The sequence below is a fragment of the Nerophis lumbriciformis genome, linkage group LG29, assembly GCF_033978685.3.
Source record: "Nerophis lumbriciformis linkage group LG29, RoL_Nlum_v2.1, whole genome shotgun sequence".
In the NCBI taxonomy this organism is placed as follows: Eukaryota; Metazoa; Chordata; class Actinopteri; order Syngnathiformes; family Syngnathidae; genus Nerophis; species Nerophis lumbriciformis.
The window spans coordinates 19,251,493-19,265,000 of NC_084576.2; the positions used below are offsets into that span (position 1 = coordinate 19,251,493).

Sequence of the window (13,508 nt, forward strand, 5' to 3'; positions counted from 1 at the left end):
TAAATTACCTTTTGTGTCAAAAATTTTGGAGAAATGTGTTTTGGCGCAACTACAACCTTTTTTAGATGAAAATAGCACTTTAGATCCATTTCAGTCTGGATACAAAGCTTTGCACAGTACTGAATCTGCACTTTTAAAGGTTTTTAATGATTTGCTTTTAATATCTGATTCTGGCAGCTCTGCCATTTTAGTGCTTTTAGATCTTACAGCTGCCTTTGACACAGTCGACCACACAATTCTTTTAGATCGCCTGAGAGACTGTGTGGGTGTCAGGGGGACTGCATTAGAGTGGTTTAGATCCTACCTGTCAGAAAGGTCTTTCTCTGTCAGGCTGGGGGACGCCACTTCTTCTTCTGCTCCGCTTTACTGTGGTGTCCCCCAGGGATCTATTCTAGGCCCCATCCTGTTTGCACTGTACCTTCTTCCTCTTGGAGAGATTTTTAAGAGGCATGGAGTGTTTTATCACTTTTATGCAGACGACTGCCAAATTTATATGCCTATTTCAAAAGGCCACGGCCCCCTGACACTCCTTCTCAACTGTCTATGCGACGTCAAGGCTTGGTTAGCCCAGAATTTTTTAATAATGAATGAGGGAAAAACGGAAATTTTAGTGTTTGGTCCGGCCCTCACTGACTTGGGACCATTGCAAAATTATGTGCGTCCCAAAGTCACCAGCCTTGGCGTCACTATAGACAGCGATTTTAAACTTGACAAACAAGTCAATGGCGTTTTAAAATCGTGTTTTTATCATCTTCGTCTTTTAGCAAAGGTAAAACCATTTTTATCTTTTAACCGTTTTGAACAAGTCGTGCATGCTTTTATTTCAAGTCGCCTGGACTACTGCAATGCACTTTATGCTGGCATTAGCCAAAAAGCTCTCTCCCGGTTGCAGTTAGTCCAGAATGCGGCAGCACGACTTTTAACAGGGGCCAGGAGACGCCAGCATATAACCCCAATCCTTGAGAGTTTGCACTGGCTCCCTGTTCATTTTAGAATTGATTTTAAAACCTTGCTGTTTGTTTTTAAAGCTTTACATGGACTGGCACCTCAGTATATCTCGGACCTCATCCAAACTTACAATCCTGCGCGCGCTCTGAGGTCCGAGAGCCAGCTCCAGCTCGTGGTGTCCAAGACGAGACTTAAAACCAGGGGAGACAGGGCCTTCTCTGTGGTCGGCCCTAAGCTCTGGAACACTCTGCCCCTCCATGTTCGAACTGCTCCCACAGTGGAGTGTTTTAAGTCTCGTCTTAAGACCCACTTTTATTCTCTGGCTTTCAACACTACGTGAGTTGTGTGGTCCTCTGTTGTCCTCTGTGTTTTTAAAATTTTGCTTTTGCTTTCTATTTACTGTTTTAATTGGTTTTACCCTTTGAAATAGTTTTTAATCACATTTATTTTATATTGTTTTTAATTGTGTTTAATATTGTTGTGCAGCACTTTGGAAACATTTTGTTGTTTAAATGTGCTATATAAATAAAGTGGATTGGATTGGATTGAAGTAACAAAATATTTGACGCTGAGGTGTATACCTGCAAAATTAGCCAAAAGGATAGCATGCTAAAATTAGAATGCTAATGAAGTAAAGCCACTGCTCCTCCACATCGAGAGGAGCCAGATGAGGTGGTTCGGGCATCTGGTCAGGATGCCACCCGAACGCCTCCCTAGGGAGGTGTTTAGGGCACGTCCGACCGGTAGGAGGCCGCGGGGAAGACCCAGGACACGTTGGGAAGACTATGTCTCCCGGCTGGCCTGGGAACGCCTCGGGGTCCCACAGGAAGAGCTGGACGAAGTGGATGGGGAGAGGGAAGTCTGGGCTTCCCTGCTTAGGCTGCTGCCCCCGCGACCCGACCTCGGATAAGCGGAAGAAGATGGATGGATATTTTGAATGTTATGGATTGTCGTGATGAATGAAAGAAATATGATAGCATGTTAGAAGAAGGTGCTTTTTATTGAGGATGGATACAAAAGGGAGTTAGCAGAGTGCGGTACATCAGACGGTGAAGGTGCATTTATAAAAATCCATCCCTTTCTTTTGCTAAATCAAGGCGTTGCACACAACCCTGCGGCTCGGCTTCCATTTGAGAAAGAGCTCCTGCAGCATCTTGGCGTCCTCCGTGGCGTCGTGGGCGTTGTAGGTCTTGTCCAGGAAGCGCTCCACCATGTACCTCTGGGAGTAGCTGGGGAAGCGCGGGAAGAGATGCTTGCTCAGCAGGAAGGTGTCCAGGAACCTGGGCACCACTCTCTGGAACTGCTCCAGCAGGGAGAACTCCTTCAGCACCCGGTTGAGCACGGGGGCGTCGAAGCGGTTGGCGTTGTGGGCCGCCAAGTACACGGGCCCGCAGAAGGAGCGCAGGAAGTCGATGAAGGAAACCAGCGCCTGGTGCAGCGGGACGGTGGACACGGGCTGGCCGTGGAGGAACAGGGCGCCATCCGTGACCGAGAACCCGGTCAGCCTGGCGGCCTCCTTGGTGATGTCGCAGCGCGGGACGGTGTAGGCGTTGAAGACCCGCTCGGCGTAGACGGCCGATATCTGGACGATGTCACACACCTGCGTGTCTGCGGGACCGGGAACACGAAGGTTAGCTCCTCTGACGACTTGGCCGCCAAGACCATGTCCGTGCAAAAGACTTTTGTTGTCATATTGGACTTGAAAACAGTCCCTAGATTTACCATACTTGCCAACCTTGAGTCCCGAGGCGTTCCCAGGCCAGCCAGGAGAGATAGTCTTCCCAACGTGTCCTGGGTCTTCCCCGTGGCCTCCTACCGGTCAGACGTGCCCGAAACACCTCCCTAGGGAGACGTTCGGGTATAGTCTCCTTTTCAGGTTGTAGAGGACGCTAAAGGCAGTGCCTTTAAGGCACGCCCCCAATATTGTTGTCCGGGTGGAAATCGGGAGAAATTCGGGAGAATGGTTGCCCCGGGAGATTTTCGGGAGGGGCACTGAAATTCAGGAGTGTCCCGGGAAAATCGGGAGGGTTGGCAAGTATGATATTTACAGTATTGTGCTGGAAAGAACTAATTTCACAGTCAAAAAAACGGTCAAAACAAAAAGCGATACCATTTACTGTAAAAACGACAGCCAACATTTTCTAATAAAAAATGGCAGCTGAGTCGGCAGAATTGTAGTGTAAAAAGAACTGCAGTCGCCTTTTTCCACTCTCAGTAATTCAGTGCAATGTTGATGTTCAAATTCAGGCTGCTAGCATTTTAGCCTAAAATTGACAGATTCCCCCCCCCCCCCCCCCCCCCCCATTCCAGCAAATTGAAGTTAAAGTGGATGTATTGTTGCTAGTGGAAAGATAGTTGGAAGCTAGTTAGAGGCTAGTTGGAACTAGCTTCCAACTAGCTTCCAACTAGCCTCCAAATAGCTTCCAAGTAGCTTCCAACTAGCTTTCAACTGACTTTCAATTAGCTTCCAACTAGCTTTCAAATATCTTTCAACTAGCTTCCAATTAGCTTTCAACTAGCCTCCAACTAGCTTCCAAGTAGCCTCCAACGAGCTTCCAATTAGCTTCCAAATATCTTTCAACTGGCTTCCGACTAGTTTCCAATTAGATTTCAACTAGCCTAATCTAGTTGAAAGTTAGAAGAAAGCAAGTTGGAAATTAGTTGGAGGCTACTTGGAAGCTATTTGGAGGCTAGTTGGAAGCTACTGAAAAGATAGTTGGAAGATAGTTGGAAGCTAATTGGAAGCTAGTGGAAAGATAGTTGGAAGCTAGTTGGAGGCTAGCTAAAAGCTAGTTGAAAGCTAATTTGAAGCTGGTGGAAATATCGTTGAAGCTAGTTGGAGGCTAGCTGAAAGCTAGTTGAAAGCTAATTGGACGCTAGTTGGAAGCTCGTTGAAGACTACTTGGAAGCTAGCCTCCAACTAGATTCCAACTAGCTTCCAAGTAGCCTCCAATGAGCTTCCAACTAGCTTCCAAGTAGCTGTCAACTAGTTTTCAACTAGCTTCCAACTAGCTTTCAACTGACTTTCAATTAGCTTCCAACTAGCTTTCAAATATCTTTCAACTAGCTTCCAATTAGCTTTCAACCTGCCTCCAACTAGCTTCCAAGTAGCCTCCAACGAGCTTCCAAATATCTTTCAACTAGCTTCCGACTAGTTTCCAAATAGCTTTCAACTAGCCTAATTTAGTTGAAAGTTAGAAGAAAGCAAGTTGGAAATTAGTTTGAAGCTCGTTGGAGGCTACTTGGAAGTTAGTTGAAAGCTAGTAGAAAGATATGTGGAAGCTAGTTGGAGGCTAGTCGGAAGCTAGTTAAAAGCTAGTGGAAAGATAGTTGGAAGCTATTTAGAGGCTAGTTGGAAGCTACTTGGAAGCTAGTTGGAGGCTACTTGGAAGCTAATTGGAAGCTAGTTGGAAGTTAGTTGTAGGCTAGTTGAAAGCTAATTGGAAACTAGTCGGAAGCTAGTTGAAAAATAGTTGGAAGATAATTGAAGGCTAGTTGAAAGCGAGTTGGAAGGTAATTGGAAGTTAGTTGGTATATTATTGGAAGTTAGTTGAAAGCTAGTTGGAAGCTAGTTGAATGCTAGTTGGAGGCTACTTGGAAGCTAGTCGGAATCTAGTTGAAAGTTAGAAGAAAGCAAGTTGGAAATTAGTTGGAAGCTCATTGGAGGATACTTGGAAGTTAGTTGAAAGCTAGTAGAAAGATAGTTGGAAGCTAGTTGGAGGCTAATTGGAAGCTAGTTGGAGGCTACTTGGAAGCTAGTTAAAAGCTAGTGGAAAGATAGTTGAAAGCTAGACGGAGGCTAGTTGAAAGCTAATTGGAAACTAGTCGGAAGCTAGTTGAAAGCTAATTGGAAGCTAGTTGGAAGCTAATTGGAAGCTAGTTGGAGGCTCCTTGGAAGCTAGTTAAAAGCTAGTGGAAAGATAGTTGAAAGCTAGACGGAGGCTAGTTGAAAGCGACTCGGAGGCTACTTGGAAGCTAATTTAAAGTCAGTTGAAGCTAGCTGAAAGCTAGTTGGAAGCTATTTGGAATCTAGTTAAAAGCTAGTTGAAAAACAGTTGGAAGCTAATTGTAGGCTAGTTGAAAGCTAATTGGAAATTAGTTGAAAGATAGTTGGAAGCCAATTGGAAGTTAGTTGAAAGTTAGTTGGAAGCTAGTTGGAAGTTAGTTGAAACCGAGTCGTAATCTAGTTGATAGCTAGTAGAAAGCAAGTTGGAAATTAGTTGGAAGCTTGTTGGAGGCTAGTTGAAAGCTAGTGGAAAGCTACTTGGAAGCTAGTTCGAGGCTACTTGGAAGCTAGTTGGAGGCTAATTGAAAGCTAGTAGAAGAATAGTTAGAAGCTAGTTGGGGGCTAGTTGAAAGCTAATCAGAAGAGAGTTGGAAGATAGTTGGAAGTGAATTGTAAACTAGTTGAAAGCTAATTGGAAGATATTTGAAAGATAGTTGGAAGCTAGTTTGAGGCTACTTGGATGCTAGTTGGAAAGGGACGGCGTGGCGCAGTGAGAGAGTGGCCGTGCGCAACCCGAGGGTCCCTGGTTCAATCCCCACCTAGTACCAAACTCGTCATGTCCGTTGTGTCCTGAGCAAGACACTTCACCCTTGCTCCTGATTGGTGCTGGTTAGCGCTTTGCATGGCAGCTCCCTCCATCAGTGTGTGAATGGGTAAATGTGGAAGTAGTGTCAAAGCGCTTTGAGTACCTTGAAGGTAGAAAAGCGCTATACAAGTACAACCCATTTTTTTTTCACCTACTCAGTGGCCTAGTGGTTAGAGTGTCCGTCCTGAGATCGGTAGGTTGGGAGTTCAAATCCCGGCCGAGTCATACCAAAGACTATAAAAATGGGACCCATTACCTCCCTGCTTGGCACTCAGCATCAAGGGTTGGAATTGGGGGTTAAATCACCAAAATGATTCCCGGGCGCAGCCACCGCTGCTGCCCACTGCTCCCCTCACCTCCCAGGGGGTGATCAAGGGTGATGGGTCAAATGCAGAGAATAATTTCGCCACACCTAGTGTGTGTGTGACAATCATTGGTACTTTAACTTTAACTTTAAACTAGGTGGAGGCTAGTTGGAAACTAGTTGAATATGAATATGTAATGTATGTATGTACGTATGTATATATATTTGTATGTATGTATATGTATATATGTGTGTATGTATTGCAGCTGGCATAGACTCAACCTCACACACACACACACACACACACACACACACACACACACACACACACACACACACACACACACACACACACACACACACACACACACCCACACGGGTATGTATATGTATCTATGTACGTATGTAAGTATATATGTATTCATGCATGTATGTGAGTTCCATGTAAAAGTTGATTCAAAGTGTCAGGAATACTGCTCAGAAATGTATAAAAGTGCTGTCAAACAATTAATTGATCACATTAGATTAATCACAGGGTTGCTTCAGATTAATGTTGCTTAATCAGATGAAATATTTTTCCATTCAGCATAATTAAAGTCACTGTTTTCAATCAGGCTTGTCCTTTCATCTGGTTGGCTCCTATTTGTGCTGCCGTCTGATTGGTCCCCCATGAAATGTCACCTGATTGGCTAATACATGGCTGTCATGTGACTGGCTCCCACTTGGATTAAAGCCAGTGTGGACTTCTTTAGTCTCCCTGACAGGAAACGAAAGTGGAAAAAACATGATGTCCACATAGGAGTAGACTTTACCAAAAACGTGAACTAAATGATGAAAAAAAGAAAAAAAAAAAAAAGACAATTGTACTTAATCTGTCAGCAGAAACAAGAGTTCTTGTGAGCATTTTAACCGCACAAAAACAGGAAATTAAAAAAAAACTAAACTGCCATTTTGTTCTAAACTGCCATTTTGTTATTTTCCTTAATGTGACCTCAATGTGAGGATGTTGAAAGTTTAATGCAGGGTATTAAAAAAAATTAAGGCAGTAAATACATAAATAATAAATAACATAACATATACATACGTACATACATACACACATATACATATGTATATACATACAAATACATGCATACATACATATATATATATATATATATATACACACATACATGTATATGCATACATACATACATACATATACATAAATATACACATATACACACATCTATATATATATACATATGTACACACACACACACACATATATATATATATATATGTATATATATATATATATATTTGTATATATATATATATATATATATATATATATATATATATATATACATATATACATACAGAATACACAGACATATATACATACATACATAAAAACTTGAAAAAGTTAATACATTTTTTGAATTCAGTGCAAAAAAAGTTTTGAATATTTTTTAAATGAATATGTAACATGTATAAAAATTAAGGAGGGAGCTTGTAAGGACTTAAAAGTCTCATTCATACCCAATCCAGTTGTCTCCAGGTCAAAGAAAACCACCGTGTAAGAAGACATCTGCAGAAACACACAGGGAAATATTGTCAGAACATATTTGCACAACACACTAATAATAAGTGATTAAAACAATACGGCCAAAAACACAGATGATAAAAAACACAAAATAAAACAACAAAAAATTAAAAAAGACAAATATATATATAGAAAATAAAAGACAAATAATAAAAAGCACAAATGAGAAAACTTTTTGTAAGACATCTGCACAAACAAATGAATATTAAATACAGATGACAAAAATAAAAAAACACAAAACTAATAAAAAACAATACAAAACACAAACTAGAGACCACTGTGTAAGACATCTCTACACAAACACCAAAATAAAAGTACAAAAAATAAATAAAAAACTACAAATAATAAAAAAACACAGAGCCAAAAACAACAACAAGACAAATAATAAAGAACACACAATAGAAAACTGTGTAAGAAGACATCTGCACAAACATAAACACATGTATAGACATTTGATAAAAGCTAATAATAAAAACCACAAATAATATAAACAAGTAATAAAAACAGAAATAAACACACAAATAATATAAACAAATAATAAAAAAAAACAATGATATAAACAAATAATAAAAAACACAAGTTACAAACTACTGGGTTGTAAGACATTTATACACAAACACAAAAATAAAAAACACACTAATTAGAAAACCGTGTAAAAAAAACACAAAAAAATTGAAATATTAATAAACACAGATAATAAAAACAAAAATAAAAAACATCAATCTAAAAAGTAAACACAGACAATAAAAACTAATAATAAAAACACACGTTAGAGTGACACATCTAAACACTCACAAATACAGCTACAAAAAAACAACACAGATATAAAAAAAACACAAACCTAAACAAAATACTAACAAAAACAAAAATAAAGCTTTAAAATACATTTGCACAAACAGCAATAATTCACCCAAGTAATAAAAACACCACAAATAGTCAACAACTCTACAAAAAAGATGAGGTAGTAAAGAAAACATCCGAACAAACTAGAAAAAAGACAAAAGGAGTAAAAAGTCCACGGTGGTGCGAGACAGTTATGACACAAAGTTCCACGAACATCAAAAGAGGGTGAAGAAGAAGAATCATCTCACCGTGGATTCTGTCTCTCAGGCTCTCAATTCCACGTCAAGTCGTCCCAACTTTTAAACCCACGCAGAGTTTCGTTAGCGCGGAAGGGAAAGTGGGGACGTTTGTGGACACATCGCCTCTTTTCTTTTCCCTTCCAGACCGACTTTTCTGCGCTATTCGCTCACTTTCGCTTTGTCGCGGAGGCCGACGGGAAATGACGTCATGAGCTGCTGTGGCGCAGCTGCATTAGTTACATCGTCAACAATAAACGCTGACGTATACAGAATAACATTCGTATTCGTGACAACTTGAAGAAATCATCTTTTAGATGAGTGGAAGGAAGAGTCGTCGTCCTTGATGAAAGAATCCACGGAACCATATCGATACCATTGATACTAGAATCGGTATTGATTGGGTCGATACAGGGACGACGAGAGATAGCCTGTTTTGTTGTTGTTGTTTTTTTACCTTTTTTAGGACCTGACGTTGCCGTCATTGCTGATAAAAAGCGGATTATTATTTTTTTTTTTAAATTACATTTATTGTACTCTGTAATCATGTGCAAAAGATCAAACATCACAAAATCATGCAAATATCTTGACACACATTATGAATGTATTTATTATTAAATAAATTGTACTCTGATTCTAATCATGTGCAAAATATTATGAATTTATTTATTATTACATTAATTTTACTCTGATTCTAATCATGTGCAAAAAAAATAGACAAAAATCACAAAATCATGCAAATATTTTGACACACATAATGAATGTATTTATTATTAAATAAATTGTACTCTGCTTCTAATCACGTGCAAAAGATTATTATGAAATGTATTATTACATTAATTTTACTCTGATTCTAATCATGTGCAAAAGATTATTATGAATTTATTTATTATTACATTAATTTCATTCTGATTCTAATCATGTGCAAAATAATATATTTTTACATTAATTTTACTCAGCTTCTAATCATGTGCAAAAGATTATTATGAAATTATTTATTATTACACAAATTTTACTCTGCTTCTAATCATGTGCAAAAGATTATTATGCATTTATTTATTATTAAATAAATTGTACTCTAATTCTAATCATGTGCAAAAGATTATTATGAATGTATTTATTATTACATGTGCAAAATATTATGAATTTATTATTACATTAATTTTACTCTGCTTCTAATCATGTGCAAAAGATTATTATGAATGTATTTATTATTACATTAATTGTACTCTGATTCTAATCGTGCAAAATATTATTATACATTTATTTATTATTACATTAATTTTTACTCAGCTTCTAATCATGTGCAAAAGATTATTATGAATTTATTATTACATAAATTTGACTCTGCTTCTAATCATGTGCAAAGGATTATTATGAAATTATTTATTATTACATTAATTTTACTCTGATTCTAATCATGTGCAAAAGATTATTATGAATTTATTTATTATTACATTAATTTCATTCTGATTCTAATCATGTGCAAAATATTAATATATTTTTACATTATATATATATATATATATATATATATATATATATATATATATATATATATATATATATATATATATATATATATATATATATATTTCACTCAGGTGCAAAAAATGAAGGCACAAATCACACAATCATGCAAATATCTTGCTGGGGATAAGTTGATTGGCAACACTAAATTGGCCCTAGTGTGTGAATGTGAGTGTGAATGTTGTCTGTCTATCTGTGTTGGCCCTGCGATGAGGTGGCGACTTGTCCAGGGTGTACCCCGCCTTCCGCCCGATTGTAGCTGAGATAGGCTCCAGCGCCCCCCGCAACCCCAAAAGGAAATAAGCGGTAGAAAATGGATGGATGGATTATAAATGTATTCATAACATTTTTATTGTTAAATGTATTTCACCCTTTAATCATGTAAAAAAAGTAAAGGATTAAAATCGTCAAATCATTTAAATATCTTGAAATATATATATGTGTAAACAATGTTTTATTATTAAATTTATTTTTACTCTGATTGTAATCATGTGCAAACCATTAAAGGCAAACATCACAAAATCATACAAATATCCTGAAATATATATGTTTATACATTATTAATGTATTCATTACATTTTCATTAATACATTTATTTTACTCTTATGTGCAACAAATGTGTATATACATTATAAATGTTTTATTGATTATAAAATGTTACTGATTCTAATCATGTGCAAAAAATGAACGGCAAAAAAATCACAAACCTTTATCTTGAAATATATGTACATATGTTTATATATTAAATTTTTTTAATTACATTTATTCTACTCTGATTAATCATGCACAAAAAAATAAAATAAAAAAATCACATCATTTAAATATCTTGAAATATTTAGGTATATACATTTTTTTTTACTCGGATTTTATTCATGTGACAAATATCAAAGGGAAAAAAAAATCATGCAAAGGTCTTGAAATATATACATATATACATAATGAATTTATTATTTATTCTAAATTATTACATTTATTTTACTCTGATTCTAATCATGCACAAAACATTTTAAGAAAAATAACATTTAAATATCTTGACATATTTATGTACATACATTTTTTATTTTATTTTTACTCTGATTTTATTCATGTGCCAAATATTACAGGGAAAAATCATAAAATCAAGTAAATATTTTGATATATGTATATACATAGTGAATTTATTATGCATAAAAAATTAAGGAAAATCTCAACATCATTTAAATATCTTGAAATATTTATGTATATACATTTATTAATTTTTTTACTCTGATTTTATTCATGTGCCAAAAATGAAAGGAAACAATCATAAAACCATGCAAATGTCTTAAAATATATAATTCATATTTATTCCTAATTATTACATTTATTTTACTCGGATTCTAATCATGCACAAATATTTTTAAGAAAAATCACATCATATCTTGAAATATTTATGTGTATACATTTTTATTTTATTTTCATATATAACTTGTTTTTACTCTAATTTTATTAATGCGCCAAATATTAAAGGGAAAAATCATGCGAATATCTTGAAATATATATTTATATAGATAATGAATTTTTTTTTTTTAATTATTACATTTATTTTACTCTGATACATTTATTTTTTAATTGTTTTTTTAACTGACTGTATTCATGTGCAAACAATTAAAAGGCAAACATTACAGAACCATGCACATATTTTAAAATACATTTGTATATTCATTATAAATGTATTCATAACTTTTTGTATTAAATGTATTTTATTCTGTTTCTAATCATATGCCAAAAATCAAATCAATCAAATTCCTTAAAATATGAATCTATATACACGAAAAAATAGTATAGTTTATTAATAATGCATCTTAAAAAAACTTCAATTCCACCTTGTGGCAAAGGCAAGAGACAATTGTATTTATTTATTCCATTTTATTTTTATTTTCTGGCTTTGACGTGGCCACGAACCGTACACAGGATAATGTATCCTTCATAAGCCAGAACTGCAGTATACATGTCCATAAATAAAGTAGTACTTCCATACGTACACGGTGTAGAAAAGAGGAACCAAAAGGAGAAAGCAGAGCATGCCTTCCAGTCACACACTTTTTTTTTTCTTTTGGTCTTTCTCCTTTGACAAAATATGAAGGTCAGCTTTGGGTTCTGCTTAAATGCTACAAAAAGTTGGGAGTGTGTGGAAGCTTTTTGAAGTTGAGCTCAAAAAAGAAACAAAAAAAGTCATTATGGACGACGTGTATGCTGTGAACTTTGACCCAGAAGCGTTACAAGTGTCGCTCGGCGGGCCAAGAAGGGGAGGGAAAAATAACACAATCAAGATGTGAAGACTTTCAGCTTTGAGACAGAAAAACATCAAATATGACTCATTTGTCGAGAAAAGAAAAACAAGCATCATTTTGTTATTCCATTTGGCCGAGTACTTTTGTAAAATTCCTACATGGGGGGTGTCCAAAGTGCATTTACGTCCATTGCACAAGTCCAATTAACCCCAGCAGAAAGGCACTATCGAGAGAAAAAGCTACTAATGAAAAGCTTTTTAAATACACATAAATATTTTTTTTTGTCTTTTTACAAAATAAAAAAAAAAAGTAAAATATCAAGGTGCCCCCCTCTATTCTTAGATTTTTTATTATGCACCCCCGCCCCCCAAGGAAAATGTTTGGATGCCCCTGGTAAATAAATCAAGTTGAAAGTCTGCACATCTGTTTGCTGTGTAATCTCTGCAATGACCTTGTTGCCATTGGCCCGGACTGTAAACCTGTGTGTGTGTGTGTGTGTGTGTGTGTGTGTGTGTGTGTGTGTGTGTGTGTATGTGTGCGTGTGTGAGAGCTGATACTTCATTCACGCAGTCAAACAGAAGAAAACTTGCGCGCACACACATACCGTGTTAATCCAACATCAACAATACACCGAAACGCACAATTTACAGCGACAACCCAACAAGAAAATTCAAGTCCTGATGTCGTAACACTGATCGAGCGGAAATGTTTTTTGTTGTTTTTTTTTTGGTTCCTTCCTGCTGTGACTCGTCCAGAGTGCATGAGAGGACGGGTCAAACGTTTCCCTGGAATGGAAACCCAGCGAGGAGAGAAAGGAAAGAGCACGGAAACCAAAGTGAAACCTGATTTTGACACATTTTGGGAAAAGAGCGGAGGAGGAGCCCCATCCCCCTTCACACACTTCCTGTGTACATGCCATTCCTCAGGAACATAATCCTCATAACAATAATCATCAGGTCGGGACCAGGAAGTGTCGAGGACGAGCATGCAGCATCTTGGCTGGTGTGTAAACCTGACAAGCGGGCTAGCTTAGCGTAGCTTAGCTTAGACGTTATGGCTACATTTCTTCGTGACCCCGCCCACAAGCTGTCTTTGCAGGGGGTGGGTGGGGTCAAACACCGCTCTGGCTCAGTGCTTGCTTGGAAGGAGGGGGCGAGGGTGCTGAGGAGGGGGCGCACGCCACCCCGTGACCAGCCTCCACCGAATGGCGCCGAG

At 37.2% G+C, this 13,508-nt stretch overlaps 2 protein-coding genes across 8 annotated transcripts in view; both read right to left on the reverse strand.

Moving 5' to 3' along the window:
• Positions 1-1,929: 1,929 nt before the first annotated feature.
• Positions 1,930-8,715, reverse strand: LOC133572123 (DNA polymerase III subunit epsilon-like). The gene is made up of 3 exons (XM_061924845.2): positions 8,524-8,715; positions 7,369-7,417; positions 1,930-2,556 (listed from the first exon to the last, which is right to left on the reverse strand). Exons 2-3 carry the CDS (start codon positions 7,415-7,417, stop codon positions 2,036-2,038), a joined length of 570 nt encoding a protein of 189 aa, XP_061780829.1. The 5' UTR covers positions 8,524-8,715; the 3' UTR covers positions 1,930-2,035.
• A 3,188-nt stretch (positions 8,716-11,903) lies between these two features.
• The window catches only part of LOC133572122 (unconventional myosin-IXAa-like), a 278,579-nt gene continuing 276,974 nt past the window's right edge, over positions 11,904-13,508 (reverse strand). For all 7 annotated transcript variants that reach the window (XM_061924842.1, XM_061924841.1, XM_061924840.1 and 4 more), the window contains one exon: positions 11,904-13,508. This exon is cut by the window's right edge and continues 436 nt beyond it. The gene's annotated coding sequence lies outside the window, so the exon portion shown is untranslated.